This window comes from Glycine max, chromosome 19 (genome assembly GCF_000004515.6).
Source record: "Glycine max cultivar Williams 82 chromosome 19, Glycine_max_v4.0, whole genome shotgun sequence".
NCBI lineage: Eukaryota > Viridiplantae > Streptophyta > Magnoliopsida > Fabales > Fabaceae > Glycine > Glycine max.
In genome coordinates, this window is record NC_038255.2 from 43908062 (window position 1) to 43929286 (window position 21225).

Here is a 21225-nt window from a genome sequence, read left to right on the forward strand (position 1 = left end):
TTATGAATTGCCAAATAATGTATCTAAAAAAATATAGGTCCTAAAATAGACCACAACCAATTAACCATGAAAGAAGAGGATATTGACGATAAATTGGGAAACAACATCCCTATAATCACGGAGCAGTTGATACACTGAACAACTGCTGAATTAGAATACATAAAAATGGTGTTATTATTTTCTTTTTCCAAAATCCTATCATTCTCAATTTTGTCTTGAAGACTACTCTAGCCAATTTTGACATATATGTATGAGATTTGCCTATTAGAGTTCAAAGAAGCAGCTTGAATTGAACCAAAAAGCAGCATTCATTTTCCAAATTCAGACACAACCAACCCACTTTGGTTGCGTATTTGCATTGCTCATAGCTAGCTCAATATGATTTCTTCTGAGAATAAGGTTAATGATTCTTCTGTAATTCACTTTCTAAACGGACTTCATTGTTTTCAATTTTGTTCCAGTTATTATTAACTTTTGTTTTGCATTATTGAATGTTGCATATAAGCATTCTTCTTTATATTAGGGTATATCAAAGTCTAGATTCTATATATTTGAATACTGGCCTAATTTTTGCTTGCCAATCTATGATATATTAATCATCTAATTAAATTATAATTGAAACAATGTTTTGCAAAGTGAGGCTACAATTGAATAATGTGGAACTGGACATTTTTTTCTTGTCAAACCTACCATTGAAACTTCAGCTTGTGCTTTTTATGGTAATCAACATGGTTATTAAATTATCGAGTTAACTCTTACGAGTTTACGAATCAATTTAATCTATGTGAGTTAACTCGTGTGTAAATTCTTTTTTTAGTAGACTTTGGATAAACTCTAAGTAAGCTCGGTAGACTCTCGAGTTTACCACGAGTTATCGGGTCAGCAAGTTAAAAAAATTAGACCAAAATGTAAATTATTTTATTTTTTTTATTTAGTGTTTAACATATCTTGGTGTTGTTTATGAGTAAAAAAATTCTTACATTTAATAACATCAAAGTCTTGTTCTCTAATAAAATCAAACGGGACTACCACTACTATAACATTTGCAAGTTATCATCTAGATATATTATTAAAGTTTATTATTTAAGTATTGTGAAATTTATGATTTATTATTTTATTTTATTATATTGTTGAAATGTTTAATTAGTATATTATTTATAAATATTTTATAATTATTTTTATATAAAATGAACAAGTCTACAAGTTGAATCTGCAGATCAAGTCTACAGAACTCTTATACCAGTTTAAGTAAAATATTCAGTTTGATAATCTTGTAATGAATCATAATATTGTATCAATAAGATGCACCTGACAACGACCGAATAACTAATTTTACTGGATGCGTGTAGTTTAGGTAACACAATCACGTGTGTTCGCAATATTGTCAAAAGAAGTTGAATTACCATCGCTTTGCCTTTCAACCAAAAGAAGTTGAACGCTTGTTACTTTTGAAAACCATCATATTTCACATGCCAAAGAACTTTAGTATTTTGTTATTTACCATGACTATGAAACTGATTAGTCAAAAGTTAATACCACTCGCGGCTTGTAAAATAATATATCATCCGTGTTAAAAGGCAAAGGCATTTAGTCTTCACATCTTGAACAAAGCTTGCAATATCTTGGTCCAATCTTTCAGTTAAAATACTCCAAACATCATTGTTTCTAGTATCATGTTGGTAGTGTATTGTAATCTGATTTCTCAACTTCGCACTGACTAAACTTTTTCTTGTATTGACAGAGCAATGAGGATATCAACCACAGGTTTGTTTGTGCCAAGCTTGAATTGATAGTAGCAAAAATGGAAGCCAATGCTAAGATAAAGAAATATGAGGAGACAGTTAAACATTTGTATAAACTTTTAAAGAAAGTTTGCCAAGAAAGAGACGAAGCAAGAGGCCAACTTCAATTGATAAGGAATTTCCAAGCATCTACCCCAGCTGAGACAAGCAGTACTATTCCACAAGTTGATCATCCATGCCTCCAATACAAAACAAAGCCATCATTGAATAGCACCAAGGTATCAAATTCAAGTTCCAAAGTATTCTCAAATCATCCATGTGATTTATCCTTGTCAAGTCTCCACCCAAATGAGAAACATTCCTCCCAGAGCTTATCTCACACAAGAATTGCTGAACCAAGCAACTTGACCTTAACAAAGCAACCAAATCATATGAAGGCAGACATAGGTGCTTCAAGAGATAATAATATGGTTGATGGTGCTTCCCTAGTGTTTGATAAACTTGTTTGTGGGAAACCCTTGCCTCAAATTGGTAGATTGTTGCAAAGTGTAACAGAAGCTGGACCTTTGCTTCAAACACTTCTAGTTGCTCCTGCTCCACAGTGGCAAAATCCTCCTTCTTTGTCTTCCTCTGGCCTTACACTTGGTACACAAGACAATAGCTCTTCTACTAACACAGATGATAAGGCAAATGTTAATCCAAATGGATTCATTCCAACTTCTTTGGGTTTGGTATTTCCAGGGAATTCTCATGTACCTTCTCAGATGTCTTATGCATCCGGTTTTGGGTTAGCGCTAAAGAATGAACTGGTGTCATATGTGGGTATGGATTCCAATATGATGCACAATCATGCATTAACTGGAAAAAAGAGAAAACTTTGAGGCTCGCAGCTCTGTTCCTCCCCCTACTCTTTTTTTGCATAGTAATCAGGCTTGCATTTTTTCTTATTACTTAAATTTAAATAGTATGTGAGATAATAGATAATGATCAACCATATGTATAAGTTAGCTACCGTCGCTAAGTTTAATTGCACTGCCTTGATTTTTCTTAAACTTTTGCTAGATGAATCATGTGATGTACATAGAAATGAGACTGTTGAATGAGAGTAATGACCATGACCATGGTTACTTGGTCAGAAATAAATTATGCATGTGCATGTGCTCCCTTCTTATTTTATTTTCTTTTTTTTTTCTCTCCTCATTAAAGCTTTGAAGTGAAACCAACAAATCCTCAAAGTTTTTGGTCTCTTTGCTCTGCGCTTTTGTTTTAGCCTCGAGACATCATGCTCTTAGACGATATTTAACAAGTAATATATGGAGCAATGCAAACTAAAAGAATGGCGGTGTAGACTAAATAGATGAAGCTATCAAATTCTGATGTACAAACGTCACTGATTACTGATGAAACCATGTTTTTCTTCTTGGTCTTTACATATGAGCATAAGCATTATTACTCGGGAAGGAAAAAAAAAAGCAGTAGTGAACTTGGCATTCCCTCGAGGTATATCTTTCCTATGATACATTAAAATTCATTCCTGAAGATCGATTCACATTTTTTAGGGGACACAAACTTTATCTAAATTGCTTTGGGTTGAAGAGGAAAAGTCCGAAAAACCCTCGGCTAAGAAATATACAAGCTAAAATATCATTTTGTTCTATTATAGTTTTGCATTTTCTCAATTTTGTTATGTGTTTATGAATGGATTCAAAATAGTTTTTTCGTCAATTTTCTGCTAACACTGTTAGTATTTTTCGTTTTAAATAATTAATTTTAAAATAGTGATGACTTTAATCACTATTATGTTTAAATGAGTTTTTTCTATCATTATAAGTAATTAATATGTTTGATTTAAAAAGAGTGACGACTTTTAAGTGTCACAATTTTTTTTAATGAAATTCTAGAAAGTTATAAATCTTCAATCTTGTATCTTCACAATATTCAAACGAAAAATCAATTTAAAACTTTCCAAGAAAAAAAAATCCAACTTTAATGACATGTGTTAATCTAGTGCCCAAGTGAATGAGACTGAAAATTTGGCAAGATTAAAGTGATAGTTAAATTGTACTTTCAAGATTAAAGTGAATGACTATTTTTCCTTTCATCCAAGGTTTTTATTTCTTCTCTTAATAATTTTTGTATTTTCTTCACGAACGATCTTTACTTAATTATATGTTTTCGGAATTATTCATTGAATAACTGACCTTGTGTGTTCTTAATTCGATGCTATTTGAATTGATTTATTTCATAATTCTATTAGGCATGGTGGATTTCAATTTCAATGATAAGACTTTTTTATTTGAAAAATAAAGAAACTTGAATCGAGGTTTAGGCACAGTGAAACGGGCACGCTATGTGGATTTAGAACTACTATGAGGTTACAGCGTATTGGACCTCTTGGCTTGTAAAATTGTAGCTTTTAGCCATGGATACATTTTGCTTAATTTTTGGATAGTTAATCTGTGAGTGGTTGCAGTTGTAGGTTCTTCCTACAATGTACTGCAAGCAGGAGGTTAGGAATGGAATGGTTCCAAACCATGCTTATCCATTTGTGTTTTACAGGGGAATGCCACGCAATGGGTCACCCCCTGGAGGCCTGATGATAAAGACGGTCACTATGTTTTTGCTGTTGGTGAAAATTAAACACCTCGGTGTACGTTATTCATCCTTATTTGAAGTCTATTGGGTGCAATGTGATGGTTGTTAGACTCCAATTTAGAATGGTTGCATTGCATATTGTTTCCAACCATTAAGTGTATGTTTGGATTAAAGTTAGAAAAGCTCAAATGTACTTTTACTCCCGAAGCAACAATTTCTTCTTTCTTCATTTGTGCATCAGAATTCACAATTATGCATTGAAATTTGCAAAAGTATTTTTCAAACTTTTAAAATCAGACATAGCCTAAATGTGTGTGGCGTAGTTTGGATTGACATGTTTGCATTACTGCATTAGTTATATGCTTATGTTATATGTACAATTCTTCTCTAAAATTGTTTTCTTTGTTATGCTTGTAGACAAAATTCTCAGTAAAATGGGTGAAGGTAGGTAATGCTTGGTTTTCAACAATGTTATTTCAATATTCTGCACTTTCTAGATCTTTTACATTAAAAGATTTTTTGTTTAATTTTATTAAAATCACATCCATGGACTTTCCAGATTTCTTTTTAATTCTTAGTGTGTTGGCCAAATTAATCTGTATGTCTAAAATTTATGCAGGAACTTTTAGCCAAGTGTTTGAATGCTTGGACAATGAAAAGAAAGAAATCGTGGCAAATAAAGTTGTTCGCTCAAGTACCGTGAGGCTGCAAGGACTGAAGTTGAAGTCTGGTTGAGGCTAGCCAGACATGATGTTGACGGTGCACGGTAAGGGTTCTTTCTGATTCTCTTTCATTATTGGTTGTAGATGCTAAAAGAGAATGTTGTATATTGGTTGTAGATGCTAAAAGAGAATGTTGTATAAGTGGTTTCATTCTTTGCAGTTGTGTGCAGATACGGAATTGGTTTGACTATCTTAATCATATTTGTATTGTAAGTATTTATTGATATTTGTAATTTGATTAAATGAAGGAATGTGCATTATCATGCGAGTTGAAAAACTTGTGGATGGATTTAAATGGTTTCAACAGGTATTTGAGAAGCTTGGACCAAGCTTATACGATTTTCTCCGCAAAAACAATTATCGTTCTTTATCAATTGATCTTGTTCGGGAGTTTGGCAGACAACTTTTGGAGTCTGTAGCATGTGTGTGGACATATCCTGTACCAACTACCAAACTATATATTTTATGTGTATTTGATACTCCTCTGTTGGGAGTTTAAGATGTGCATATATAATAATAAGTTAATAACTAATTTAATTGTGGATAATATAGTCTTTAAATATTTGAAACAAACTATATTTTTATTGAATTAGCACATATTAGATAAGTTAATCAATTGTACCTTCAAGTCACTTATATTATATCTCCCATATCTGCAGTTATGCATCACACTGATTTGAAGCCAGAGAACATTCTTCTTGTCTCATCAGAATTCATTAAAGTGCCAGACTATAAGGTATCATATTCTTACTTATTCTCCTTATCGTGATTCGACTTCATCCCATTTAAACTTTCTTTCTAGGAAAAAAAAATAAAGCTCTTTGAAAAATGATCAACATATTTGGAATATCATGCAATTGCAATTTTCCATGGTTGAAAAGTGATTGACAAGAATTAATCAGTGTTCTATATATGATTGAGATCCTGCAACCATAGGAATTAGGAAGCATTATCCCTTGTAATTTTCAATGATAAAAAATTCTACATTTTTCCTTTTTTGTTGGCTTATTCTTCATCTGTGGAAATTAAGTTTCTATCACGGAACACAAAAGATGGCTCCTATTTCAAGAATCTACCCAAGTGTCATTGAAATGTATACTCAATTGCACATTATATCCACGTTCCAGTCATTATATTTTCCGTTTGTTGTTTTCCTGTAGGTCTTGGGTGGAACTATGATCTTTGGAGTGTGGGCTGCATACTGGTTGTTGAGCTTTGCTCTGTAAGTAATTATCAGACTAAACCTTATTTAATTCCCTTTACTCATTATGCATGAAAGGTAGAATCAAAGTTGTTAATAGCACTTCTTAGCAAGGCCTATAACATTTAATGGTGAGCCATGGGTTCTTGTGTTGGTCTTCTAACATGGTAATTTAGATATTACGCATGGATTGTGCCACTATTTGTGCTATCACTATGTCACTATGGCATTTGTTATTGTAATCATTGCCATTACTTCTACCAACAAAACTTGTTTATAATTTTCGTGAGTGACTTGAGCAATTTTAGTTCATATTACTCTTTTTTTAGGGGGTTTATAGTGTTATTATTCATTGCATATGAGCAGGGAGAGGCAGTTTTCCAAACACATGAGAACTTGGAACATCTTGCCATGATGGAGAGAGTTTTAGAACCACTACCTCCGAATATGGTGGTCAGGGTCGAGTAAGCTTTTGAATTCTCTTTGCTTTTGGAAATATGCATTCTCTTTAACCTTTCTCTGGATTTTCATGTAATACCTAATCTTGCTGTCGTCGAGCTGAAAAGTATTTTAAAAGAGGTACACGATTAAGTTGGCCTGATAGTTCAACTTCAAGAGAAAGCATGAGAGCAGTTTGGAAATTGCCACAGTTGCCGGTATTGCTTACTCTGTGGTTGCCTGTATTTTCATATTCAGACAATTATTTCATGTATATTATTTATAAGAATATAGTTCAATCACCTGTTGATATTTTCTCTTCCATCTACTTGCTACTGTTTTGAATGACCATTTCTTGCTCCATGCTTTATGGCTACTTTCTTTCGTAAAGAGAATCATGTAGATATAGCTTGTGGTAAGTGCATAACAGGCTGGATTGATCAAATGCAAGTGAAAGTAATTAACCTTGATCATGTCAGAATTAAGATTTATGAGTATTCTTTTAACATTTAATTTTACTAGGAAAGTTCCTTGAATATCTGGTGTTATTCAAAACCAGAAGTACTTGTATTTTGTGATAGCTTCAAATTTTACATGTGAAGGAACTTGTGAACGTGTTCTTGTGTCATGTTCTATCGTCCAATTTTTTGCCATCAACATGACAACACCTGGAATGATATTAATGCATTCCCTCACCTTTATATTTTCTATATAATATTCCCCTGCAGAACCTCATAAGGCAGCATGTTGATCATTCTGCTGGCGATTTGATTGACCTCTTGCAAGGGCTTCTGAGGTACGACCCTTCAGAACCACTTAAAGCTAAGGAAGCAATGAGACACCACTTCTTCTTCACAAGAGATACTAAAAGATATGGTTACCCTTTATAAGTACCCCAAGCATAATGGCTGGGAAGAGAAAACACAGTTGAGAATGAATTGCATAGAATCACATACTTGAAATCGTTTGATTGTTTGCTCCACTTTATGGTGAGAATTGCGTTTTGTAATATGCGTTGTTTGTTATTTCCTTCTTTCTTTTCTTACCCTCTGTCGGCTTCCCCCTTTTCCCTGTTGGTGTTTGAGCAAGTAATTAATTGTCTGTTGAAAAACTCTTTTTTTTTTTAATCTATTGTCAAGAGGAAGTGTTAAAGTCGGATCCTAATGTTGTCTTCCTAATTCGTGATTGATAAGATAGTTGAAAGGGGTGGGGATTTGGCGTTTGGTGAGAGGGAATTTTATAAGTTTTGACAATATAGATTCAATTTATGGAAGTGTTCCAGCAATATTGGTCCTAGTGAAGAAGGTCACATTCAATGCGAAACATAGTTAAGAAAAACATTGGTTTTTAATTAAGGGGGAAAAAAAAATCTAAAAGACCTAATTCAACATAGTTACCACAAAAATAAAAATAAAAAGTTAATTCAATTAGTTACACTTATATGTGTTGACATAATGCTAGTTCATCTTCAGAGGACCAATTAAAGCGTAAGAAAATTAATCCATAAGAAATCATTAAATAAATTCTTAGGGTATGTTTGAGACAACCGTGAAAATTAAATTATTTTAATAGTTGATTATATGTGTGATCGATTATTGCTGTAATCAATTATAATTTAGAATAAGTTTTTGTTTGTGTAAGTTTGTTGAAAAGTAATTTAAAGATAAAATCCTAAAATTTTTCTCATATTTAATTCTCCTCCATTCTTGATATTCCTTTCTTTTATTATTATAATTTTTTTTATTCTATTTTCATTCTCAATATTCTCTCTTCCAATCAAATACTATTTTTAGTTGTATTTTTATTGAATCATAATAAATGGGTAACCATAAAACATAGTCATTGTAAATTTGATATTTTATTATTTGATGATTATTGGACACTTACAATTTACTCCCATAAGTCTCTTAAGACATTTATACAAATTTGATATTTTTTAAAGAAAAATATTATTTTTACAATAATTTAATATTTGTACAAATTGTTGTAGAAATGACATTTCTCTTTAAAAAAAAAAAAGAATTTTATATTTGAGAACGGACATATAGTAATTTTTCTTTGGAAACATTTGGAAACATGCCGCCTATGCCAAAATGACCCAAATGGGTTTCCTTTAGAAATAATTTCTCGATATGGGTCTGTTGACTCATTGGCAAGTGCACCAAATCGTTAAAAGTAGTAAAGTTCTCGGAAGTCCGAGTGTCGAATCCACAGGGACTTTGTTTGTACTTAGATTAATGCAAACCCAATTTAAAAGCAAGAGATAAGAAATTTAAAATTTAAAATAAAAGATAAAGATAATAGATAAGATAAGATAAAAGATTTTTAAAATTTAAAATAAAAGAAAAAGATAAAGTCAAGATAAGATAATGTTGAGAACTGACTTGCCTAACCTGCCTAGGATGTATGAGTTTATGATTTTTTCTTTACCAATTCAGGTGATTCTATCCCACCCACATCTATTCATTTACTTGCCGCTGATGCCTCACGATGACAAGCCTATTTTACCTATCTATCCCCCAAATGCCTTTGCAAAGACTCAACAGATAAAATGCATGAAGTTCTAATTCTAGATGTTTGCTTTGACGCATGGACATAATGCAATCACTCTATGCCTAGCAATGATTTTATTATGATATCTTTTCTTCTTGTTCTATTAGAAGTTATCCTCTCCCGAGCGTCTAACCCCTAAAACTAATGCATGCATATCTTCTTTAAATCTTATTTAGAAGTTACCCTCTCCCGAGCATCTAACCCCTAATAGAATATAAAGATGAGTATGCAAGGTAAAAACAGAAAAGAAAATAGGAAAGAAAAACCTGGTATTGCATTGATAAATAGTGAAGAGTACATCATACATTACAATGAGAAGAGGGGTGAAAGAAAGAAAGGGAATAAATGAAACCCCTAGGAGAGGGGGTTCTGTCGTGGTGTGTTCTGTCCCTTGGACTGACTCTCTATTTATAGCTGCTGAAGTGGGCTTTGGGCCTTCGTAGGCGCGCTCAGCGCGACACCCCCTCGCTCAGCGCGTGTAGATCGCGCGCTTAGCGCGCATGTTGTAGGCTTAGCGCACGCTTCTGTTAGATCGCGGGCTTAGCGCGCGTGTTGCAGGCTTAGCGCGCGCTTCTGTTGGATCATAGGCTTAGCGCGTATTGGACTGGACCTGCTTCAGATTTTCTTCTTTTCTTCAATTTTTCTGGCCTTTTTGCTAGTTACACCTCCAGTTTTTATATCTGCAACCAAAATTAAACAAAACATCAATTTTTTAATATTTAAGCGCAAATAACTGCTAAATAATTATTTTTAAAGACAATTTTGCCTTATTTTCTATCATCAAAATACAATTATTTAGCAGTTATCAGGGTTAATTCTAGAGGGGGTTTGTTTTTCAGATGTGTATCGCCATGTATGTTGGCGACACATACAAAATGGCAGAGTGTACATACAAAATGGCAGAGTGTATCGCCAAAAATTACAAAAACTAGCGTACTGGAACTTAAAATTAAAATTTCATTCTAACAAAAAAGTAATTAGTTCAAATAAAAATAGTGTCAAAAACTTTTAAAACTTGAAGGCCAAGGTACAAATTTTAAAGGTAGATTTTAAAGTTTCTATTATAATTAATTAAATTTAACTAGAAAAAAGAAGAAAAAAGAATGCACTTTCTACACATTAAAACTTTATTAAAAAAAAAAAAAAAGAAACCCTGCACACATTTTAAACAAAAAAGAAGAAAATACATGTACACACGTTAAACAAAGAAGAAAAAAAATGCTTACAAAACCAGCCTATTTCGCTATTGATTTTGACGATACAGCTCTGCACAGTGTCGTTAGTTTGACTGGCGACATACACTCTGTCATTTTGTATGTGTCGCCAAAATACATGGCGACACACATCCATATATTATAATTTTACGTGAAAAACAAATCCCCTCTAAAATTAATATGAAAACAGACTCATATCAAAAAATTGTTTCTAAAGGAAACCGATTTGGGTCATTTTGCCCCTATAGGTCTCTATAAAATATGAATACTCATCCTGGTTAGGTTACAATGACATGACATCAACAAAGACCTTTGCCCTTTATGGCAATTATTAAAGGCCAAGAGCATGGCAGCATGATTATGTTACCGACCACAATTTACGGCCATTTGAAAAATACAAAAATATATTTAGAAATAATAATAATAATAATTTATAACTATATATAAGGAGAATATAATATTTTATTATGCACATTATTATACCCATTTTATATTTATAATTACATTTATAAGTTATTATTTTATTCTTATAAGTTTATAGTTATTTTTACAAATCATTCACTAACTTTTATTATCTTTCTTTTTATTTAAAAAACATGAAAAAGCAATTAAGCATGGAATGCCTGTTTCATCGGCAATAATAATAATAATAATGGGCGAAATGTCGTAGCATTACAATCTGTCGGAGTCCATAATTCGATTAAGCTTGCAAGTTGCAACTCAATATCCAAACTCCAAACATTAACAGGGAAACACTGATTATAAACAAGCTCTGAAGATGCATGGCTCGTTGTAATCAAAGTTCAAAATTTATAGCATGTATAGTTTGGCTGTGAGTGACTGCACTAAAATGATTTTTTTAATGGTATTAGTAAAAAGTTATGTTTCACCTATGATAATATAAATTTTTGTTGGAGATGATAAATACACGAGATAAATATTCTTCTTTTAACATCATTTAATTTATTCAAAAATTAATTAAATTTTAAATTCCAGACTATTTATTTAAGTGACATTAACTGTTATTATTTTTATCAATAATTATTGATACTAAAATGAAATTATGAAAACAGTACTCAATAGTTTTAGATATAACTTAAAAATTAACATGGTTTTTTTTTTCCGCTTGGCATGTTATTGATTAAAGAACCAGGATATCTTTATGTTATTTTTGTTTTTCTGTTACTGAAATGATTTTTAATTTATTGGGAGAACAAGAAAGAAGACTCACAGAGAACATGGGAAATTTAACAAAGAAACATGAAACGTAAATTCTAATTTCAGTTTCAATAGCTGGAAGGAAATTATGGAACATCTCATTGGTTATAGTTAATATGTTTTAGGATTAAACACAATTATGATATTTTTATTCTTCAAAATTTAAATTTTTTTTCCTTTGTTGTTAAAACTAGTAATTTTAGTCCTTTTATTTTAAAGTAAAGACATTTTAGTCTCTTATTTTTTTAAAAATCTACAATTTTAATTATTTCATTAAAATAAAAATATTGACAGTTAAAAGATTAACTTTAATTAACATAAATTATACAAATAATCTAGCTTTATGTTGTCAAATTTGAATCACAACAGGTAAAAAAAAATTATTCATCAGTACTTTTTAAATTTGATGGAAAGATTAAAATTATAAATTTTATAAAATTAGATGATTAAATGTTTTTATTTTAAAGTAAGAAGAATAAAATTATGAATTTTGAATAATATGAAAATTAAATATTTCTATTTTAAAATAAAAGAAATAAAATTATGAATTTAAAAAATATAAGAGGAACGAAATTATATTTAAGTCTATTATTTAAGGAATCATTGTTGATTATTTTAATCCGAACGTATCTTGTACTTTAAAAAGGTAAGTAACTTGTATTCTATAAGATTTTATTAGTGTAAAATGAGAGAAATAAAATCAAAAGGTAAAAAAACTACATTAAGTTAATTTGAAGTTAGTTAAGTTTATAAGATTCTTTAATTTAAATAAAAGATGAACTCTTTTTATATACCTTAAAAGAGGTAAATCCATCATTTTTTTTTTTTAAAAAAAGAGGTAAATCCATAGAAATTATTTATCCGTGTGACCGAATTTGGGTCTATATATAATTTGATTTCGTCTCTTAAGTTCGATGCTAGATCCTTATGGTCGATTTATTGCATTAAATCAACTGGGTTAAGTAGCTACTTTAGTAGTACTAAAGATATAACCATTCTTTTCATAGTGAATTTTAATTAGTCAATAGTTACTGGTTACAGTCTTTTAAACCATGTTATAATAATAGTCATCTTATAAATCTAAACTTATCATACAATCTAAATTCTTCATATCAGTTTGGATCAATTTAAATTTATAAATGACCCATAATGATGAACACCCTAAAGACGTGAGAATCACAATAGCCAGATGACAACTTATCCTTGACACTGGTTATCTACTTTGAGAGATATAAGCTTATCCCGTTGTATTATCCTAGTATCCATATCTTTCATCATATTTCTTATATGAAATGATATAAGTTTGTTTCTGAAAAAAAAAAAAAAACAGTCACCTACTTTGAGAGATCGTGCTAATGTTTCAGCGAGAACATTTGATTCAACAGAATTTAGTTTTTAAAAATTTTAAATACTAAAAATAACTGTAGTATTTTATTTATAAGATAGTAATAAATTGAAAATTAAATCACTTTTTTTTAGAGAGAAAGAAAGTTACGATTTTAAATTCAAAATAGAAAAAAAAAAGATACAAGATATGTGATCAAAGACCTGGTTGCAAAGCAGAAAATTAAATGATAATGCTCTAATTAACACATGAGCCACATCATTATTTTGTCGCCTTACAAAACTCAGAAATATCACTAAAAGAGACCGTATTTGTAATCAACTTCAAAAAGAACATTGCGAATATTAAGCTCCTGCAACCAAGATAGAGCTTGGCAAATGCTCCAAGCTTCATCAGCTTCCATTGGCTCAGCACTTCCACTCTTCTAGGATGTTTTTGCTTTGAAAAATCAACCAAAATCTTTTTGGTTTAATTATCAATTTAGTTTTAAAATTATTTTCAATATTTTAATTTGATTCCAAAATTTTAAAAGATTCAATTTAACTCTTAAGTTCTTAAAAAAATCAATTTGATCCCCAAATTTTTTTAAAATATTTAATTTGATCTTCAAATTTTTAAAAAATAATCAATTTGATTTTCCATTATTTTAAATGGTTCAATTTGATCTTTAAGTTCTTAAAAACATAAAAATCAGATTGATTTATTTTTAAAAAAATTGATAATCAAATTATACCTTTTAAAATTTAGGAGATTAAATTAATTCATTTTTAAGAACTTAAAATATCAAATTAAATCTTTTAAAAATTTAGAGACAAAATTAAATCATTTAAAAATTTGACACCAAATTGAAATTTTTTTATCATTCTTAAAAATGATATATTCATTTTTTTAAGAGTGGTATATTCAATTCTAATTTAATGAATTAATTAAGATTCGTATTACTTTTCCAATCGATCAAGTGGTAGGGACTAGAGAATAGTTAACGTGACTGACATTAGCACGATATATATATATCAGCTTAATTCATGTATAAGGCCTCCCCACATTTTTCATGCCTTTTCTTTTTCCCTTTTCTCTTGAGTCTTTATAATATATATATATATATATATATATATATATATATATATATATATATATATATATATATATATATATATATATTTATCGCCATCAACTTTATCACAAAAAGTTAATAGTTTCTCTGAAGAGCAAGACAAGGACGAGCAGCCAGAGCGTGAATAGTAGTAGCAGACATTAGACATACATGCCTTGAACATATCGACATTGCTTCCACGAAATATGGCCAGCCATATTTGCTCATGGTCAATGGTGGAAAGCTGTCAGATACAAATTCCGTATAGAGAGGAGCTGAACCCTTTTTTTTTCGTGTTTATGTTTTACTAAATCAAATCACCTAGTCCTATATATTGTTCTTCGATTAACAAATTAACATTTAAACCAACTAATTAAGAAGTAAGATTTTTTTTTTAATCAAATGTGAATTTCATTTAATTATCAAATGTTCTAGTTCCGATGGATTGGCTCACTAATGCACATGGATTAGGTACATCCATTAATACTTGAGTTATTATAAACTCGTTTCGATGTCACTTATAATTAAAATACATTATTTTATTAAATGTGACTCTCACTATTATAAAGACTTAATTATAGTTTTTATTCTTAATTTTTTTAAGAATTTTATCTTTAACAAATTAATTTAACATATTTTATTTTTAATTTTTAAAAGCTTACCAATTTTATCTTTTGTTATTAAGTTGATGTGACATCTTAAATTAGTTGCACTTTTTATCATAACTTTTTACTCTTTGGTAAAACTTACCATTAACTTTTTCATTTTTTATAAATTTTATCCAATTAAAAATTTTCAAAAATTAAAAAGTACAATCAATCATATTATAAAACAATTAATAAAGATTGTATTTGATAAAAGTCGCTGAAAAAATAATTAAAAACTGAAAAACTATTAAAAATTAAAAAGTACAATTAATCATATTATTAAATAGGTTTATTGCATTATAAATATTTGATAAATTTATTTATTGAAGTAATAAATAAATATAAAATGAAAATAGATATTTTATATGGTAGTTTATAAAATTTTAATTTTATTATAAAATATATTTTGAGATACTTATAATTTTTATTTTTAGTTAATTTTAAACTCTTATAATTCTTTATTGTAGAAAAATTATTTTTATTACATTTCTTAATTTCAATTATTCTATTTTTTCATATTGTGTATTTTATTATTAATCTTATATTACATCTTAAAATATTTTTTCAAGTTTACAATAAAATAAAAATTAACCAATGTCTGTAATAAAAATAAAATTAAAAATAGCGTAACTTAGGTAGCTATCATACTTTTGTTATGTTGATTAGGCAGCTATCATACTTTTTATTATGTTGATTAGTGAAAGATTAAAATATGCTGTAATGTGATGTTAAAATAATAGAGTAAATAATTAAAATAATATAATGATTAAAATAAATAGTATAATATAAAAAATATAAAAACTTATCATATATCATTGTTTATATCTTGAAACATAATACTAAAATAATATAATAATGGTTAAAATAAATAATCTAATATAAAATAGCAAAATTAAAATAAAACATTATTGTTAACTAGAGAAAGAAGACAAAATAAGATATACCTTATATAAAAGAGTTAAAAAGAAATTTAATAAATATGTTAATGGAAGAAAATAAACATTGGAAATTAGAAGGTAAACTTTTAAACTTTGTTACTTGAAGTAACATAAAAAAAATGGTACGAGCTACTAAAATATATTTATTTAGCAAGCACAATTAATAAGATCAAAGAAAATTTTCAATTAGTAAAATATGTTAAAAATTAGTTAAAATGCTTCTCAAACATACACAAAATGATACATAAAAAAACATACACAAAATAAGATATAATAAAATAATAGAGAGAAAAAAAATCAACAATACATCTCATTATTATATTACAATCCAACTAGTCTAGAGTAAGGAATTCCAAATCTTTCTCTATAACAAATTTCAATAATTTTTAAAGATTTTTTCAATAGAAAAAAAAAAACCTTCTATCATAATTTAAATTTTGCAGAGTGTTTGGGACTATTCCATAGTTAATAGCTTATTCATGGTTTTTTGCGTAACTTTTATCATTGTAGAATGTCTTTGGTTGATATATCTCTATTCCTTTGGAAAAAGTAAATAAGGGTGTTGTTTTTACTCAACATGCAAACTTGAAGTATGAGATAAAAGAATAGTTTCAACAAAATTTACCTATTTAGTTTAAAAAATAATTAATTATTCAAGCAACACCGGATAGAAGAACTAGTTTTTAACATATCTCATTTGATCCTTTAAAAAAAAACTCATTTGATAGTAGATACGTGATTTGACCTTAAACATCTAAAAAATACGGAGAAGGAAGTAGAAGGAATCCAACTAATCTCTATCAAAAGTTTCAAAATTGATGGAATAACTCTGCCCTCTAAATAATTACTATAGCATAGTCGTTTGGGATTAACCACATGTCCAACGTATCATTCATGACAGCGGCAATTTATGTTTTCATTTTTTTGAAAAACGTTGAAGATGTAGGATTTGAGCATGGTACATGCATTGAGGTGCCAACTAGTGCCACTTTGGAAAGACATAAGGATCCGGGGTCCCACGCTTCACGTGAAGAATGGCCCCCATTGCCACGTAATAAGCAAACAACGGCGTTTGCTGCCCTTCACGTAGAATCTCCCCTAATCCTTTCTCCACCAATCCCCGTTTTGCTCCCACGTGGGGCTGTGGGTCCCACCATAGCTGCCTCACACTCTACTCATTTCTTTATGTGCCTTTTTATCTAATCTTTTTTTATATTATTATTATTATTCTCTCCTTCACCATTATGTTCTGATTCTTTCTTCTTTTTTTTTTTTAACATTGCTGTGCGATCTACCTGTATGTTGAACCACCTTCCTTATTAACCTAACCATTTTTATTTTCTTTCATGCCTTGGTTTTCACTTTTTCGTCATCTTTTCTTGTCCTTTCTCTCTTTTTTCTTCGATCTTTCTGGCCTTAATTTCTTCCTCTTCTTCCTATTCAAGCATCTTGCCTCCTCCATCTCTTTTAATTATAATACTTTGGACTATATATATAACGTACATAACCTTATACTAACCCATCAGATCATTTTACAAGTAGACAAACTCCCCCACCTAATACAAATATTAAATCTCACACACTTCCACTCAAAAGAATCAACTAATTAAGAGCCATGGAGGACTCTTCTTCCTCTGCTGCTTATATCCGCCTGGTGAGTTTTAATTTGCTTGACCTTTAAACCCCTCCTAATTCTATCTTTCTCGTTTATTTACTTGTCAAAATATTATTGTTTCTTTTGAAAAACATATCTTGTTTGTAATTTTAAATATTTTCCATTAATAATTTCTTTTGTTTCTTTTTGGTGGAATACATATATAAGTTCTGATGATGAAGGTATATATATGCACACATAAATATATATAATATAATTATAATACATATGTGTAGGTGCACCGTCTGATAGAGGAGTGTATCCTATTCAACATGAGCAAAGAAGAGTGCATGGAAGCTCTTTCCAAACATGCAAATATCAAGCCTGTTATTACCTCCACCGGTAAGGTCATTTGATTAATTTCACTCTCCTTTTGCTCATGGAAAAAAATAATTAATTAATTTAATTCGTTCACTGTTATTATGACCACTTTAGCTTCGCTCCAAATTAATTAATCAGCTTATTATAGCCTGGAGACAACCACCAACCACTATCGGCCCGGCCGGTATATACTAAAATAATTAACGTATTGATAATGGTGTACATCTGCGTCTGAATACCAAAACTTTTGAAAAATATGTACACATGTTGTATATACTTCATACTTGATGTTGTTAAAGTAATGTGTTGTCAATGTTTTCTCTCTCTCTCTCTTTTTTTATTCTATCTGTGAATGACACACGTGCATGCATGTGATCGCGCGAGCAGTTTGGAAGGAGTTAGAGAAGGAGAACAAGGAGTTCTTCGAGGCATACACGAGGAGCAGAGCAGAGAGAGCTTCGGAGAGAGAGACAAGGCAAAGGATCCAGAGCGTGGTTTCAGATTCTTCCAAAGAACGAATTTAGATTTCAGACGCAACCAAATCAAGGCTAATCGTCAAATAAATTAACGAAGAAGAGGACGAACATGGTTGTTTATGTAATAATACCCCAATCCAAGGGTAATAGTGACATGACCACGTTAAACCATATTGGACCAAGGGACAACATCGTTGATTTGTCCCAAGATGTAGAAGTTGAAGTCACCACTCTACACTGACTGGAAGAGTTTGACATGGCACACACAAGTGTCGTGCTATATAAATAATTTTTTAAGAAAAAAATGTGTGTTAGATTCGATGTACATATAAATTTAAATAATAAATTATTATTAAATATTCTATCGTTTGCATATTTTTATCGATATTTTCTTCATTTATTCTCAATTTTATATGGTCATTTTTATTTGAATTGAAGACCCTTGATTTAAATATATTTTTTTCCTTGGAATCAAATTACTTTTAGATACAATTCGTTTCATTATAATGTTATAATTATTTTAAGCAAACTTTTTTGTCCTACTTAAATTATGTTAAATTATTGGTTTATGACGTTAGAGGACACTTTTTAATTAATGCTTAGATTGGACGTGTAATAATGCGAGAAATTTTAAGATTAATCTGGTTTAATTTGTAATGGAGTAACAGTAAAAGCAGGAAAAAAAATGTTAATTAATGGTTGATAGGAACGAACATTGGAAGCAAGCGAAACTAAAACAAACACAGATTTTCAGGGTGTTTTAATTTAGTTTTGCTTTCATATTTCCAAATAATGATTTGGTAAAAATAACTATATACTATAAGAGATAGTAGTGATCGTCGAACGATACTTAAGAGTTGAAAGTTTATATTTTGAATGTGATAAGTAGAATTAAATAATATGAATTGATTTTTTTAATTAGAGGAAAAACTTAATTAATTTTATTTATATATGAATTTATGGAGTATATTATTTACTTTTTTTATTTATTCTGTTATTACTTTCTTCTCATTCTTTTTATTATTCTCATTTCTTAATTTTTTTTTTCTTATTGAAAAAAGTTTAGATGGACTGGATTCAGAACTCATTAGAATCAGAATAAATTTCAAGATTTAAATAATACTTATTTACATATTATTCATTTACAAAATTTTCATATTAAAATTGAACTCATATCTTATTATGAAATATGAGTTCGGTAATATTTATTTTCTTATTATTCTCATTTAGTGTGTGTGCATCGAAGCATGTTAGGTGTGTCTTTGTCTAGTATATTTGTCCCCTCGATGATATGGTGTGGAAACAGAGATTTGTGCATTTTCAAGGGTTCCGTTGTCTGTACTGTGTTTTTAATTTGCAATGGGTTCGGGTAAAACAATAATGTGGGTACATAAATAGCGCATGGACCATTGCTATTTGGTGGGGTCTTGTGGAATACTTTGTCTGTGTTTGGAATCGCAATCCAGTCGCGGTCGCAGTCGCAGTCCTTCGTAACGAATCACTCGAGATTTTCTGTTCACTCTCACTCTACTACTACCTGCATATTCATTTCTTCATCTTTTTCGCGTTTAACTAATCCAAAAACCTACTTCGTCTTCACTCTTCACTCATACTCATGGCTAGCTGCAACCTATTCACGCGTGACACAACCATCAAATTTATGGGGTAACAGCCTTCAGAAGATGCTTTTTTTATTTTTTTACAATTTTTTCTTCTTTAGTTAACTTAAGGTGGCGTTGTAACCTTACTTGTTAGTTTTACAATCTTGAGCATTTTTTCTTTCCTAATTTCTTTTTGGTCTCTTTGCTTTACAAAGCTAATGTTTGATTAACTCGAAATTTTATTTGATTAAAATAGAAATATTTTTATATACGATACCGCATGTATTTTACACATGAAATAATATTCAAATTGAGTAAGATTATTGGATTGTAAAATTTTTTACCCAATTATTTAATGTAATTGTATATCCATAACTTCATCTTGAAATTAATACAAATCTTTATAATAACCTAATTCAACTAGTTTATAATTTATTTAATTAGGTTATGGTTTGCTTTACTAATTTATAGTATTTTTTAGATATTATTCAAAATAGTGTTTAATTTTTTTATTGGTGTTGTTAATACAATAAACATCATCCCCGTGAAAGGGGTGATAGTGATAATAATAATAATAAAAATAACATGTCAATAACATGGTTGAGATTATATTTTTAAGACTTTTTTATGTTATCTTGTAATTTTTATAATAAATATTTTTTTCTTTTAATTTCTTAATTAATATCCGAGACTAGTTAACATTTAGCCTAAAGTAATTTATACCAACAAGAAGAATAAAAAAAACGGAAAGCACAAGACCAAAACCAAACGCACTATACTTTTATATTTTTATATGTTGTTTTAGAATCCCTTTGGAAGATTCATTATTATTTTTTTAATCTGATTATGTGTAACTCAATAACAATTAAATTTGAATAATTGAATGTTCAAGTCCTGACTTAAAGGTATGTTTGTATGGCATTGAACGACATTTGAAACGTATTTGAAACGTAAATACAAACATGCTCTTAAAAGTTAAAATTAAGCTAGCAAAAATATGTTCACAGCAATTAAAAATGAGGTTGTCAAATGCATATGACAAAAGTGGTAAAAATTAAAGTTTGTCTTCTAAATTTGGTACTTTTACTCTTTTTCTTGTATTATTTTCTTTCTTTAAAGCACCTATAGGGGTGGCGAGGAAAATAAGCTGGGTGCGAAAGAAAATTTGTCGTCAAAGAAATGGGTGAGGTGTGGAAGTGAAATCTTAAATGGAGGAGGGGTTGATTTGAATGGGAGAAGGAATTGGTGGAAGATTTGAAAGCATTAGTAGAGAACTTACATATCCAAAATAGTGTAAGTGATTCTTGGAGATGGGAGTTGGAGCCAAATGGAAAGTTGTAAGCTCTGCATATAAGGCATTTCGTGAGCGTCATTATATTTCACAAGAGCAAAATGAATTTTCCTTTATTTGGGATTTAAAAATTTCATCTAAGGTTATTCATTTTGTGAGGAGGATACTCATTGATA

At 29.7% G+C, this 21225-nt stretch overlaps 2 protein-coding genes and 1 pseudogene across 2 annotated transcripts; all 3 read left to right on the forward strand.

Annotated features, from left to right (window-relative positions):
- The first annotated feature begins 1530 nt into the window (after positions 1-1530).
- LOC121174116 (uncharacterized) lies at positions 1531-2885 on the forward strand. The gene is made up of 2 exons (XM_041012616.1): positions 1531-1638; positions 1742-2885. Exon 2 carries the CDS (start codon positions 1802-1804, stop codon positions 2621-2623), a length of 822 nt encoding a protein of 273 aa, XP_040868550.1. The 5' UTR covers positions 1531-1638; positions 1742-1801; the 3' UTR covers positions 2624-2885.
- Positions 2886-4756: 1871 nt separating this feature from the next.
- On the forward strand, positions 4757-7865 carry LOC100778107 (serine/threonine-protein kinase AFC1-like; annotated as a pseudogene).
- A 9058-nt stretch (positions 7866-16923) lies between these two features.
- LOC100785268 (uncharacterized) lies at positions 16924-18519 on the forward strand. Its single transcript, XM_003554286.5, has 3 exons — positions 16924-17360; positions 17597-17702; positions 18069-18519. Exons 1-3 carry the CDS (start codon positions 17322-17324, stop codon positions 18203-18205), a joined length of 282 nt encoding a protein of 93 aa, XP_003554334.1. The 5' UTR covers positions 16924-17321; the 3' UTR covers positions 18206-18519.
- Positions 18520-21225: the final 2706 nt, after the last annotated feature.

What these genes read in the sequence shown, in the direction of transcription:
- LOC121174116 (XM_041012616.1), top strand. Translation starts at nt 1,802, where the DNA reads ATGGAAGCCAATGCTAAGATAAAGAAATATGAGGAGACAGTTAAACAT.
- LOC100785268 (XM_003554286.5), top strand. Translation starts at nt 17,322, where the DNA reads ATGGAGGACTCTTCTTCCTCTGCTGCTTATATCCGCCTG. An exon ending in CTGCTGCTTATATCCGCCTG is followed by an intron (nt 17,361 to 17,596) that starts GTGAGTTTTAAT and finishes ACATATGTGTAG; the next exon opens with GTGCACCGTCTGATAGAGGA. An exon ending in GCCTGTTATTACCTCCACCG is followed by an intron (nt 17,703 to 18,068) that starts GTAAGGTCATTT and finishes TCGCGCGAGCAG; the next exon opens with TTTGGAAGGAGTTAGAGAAG.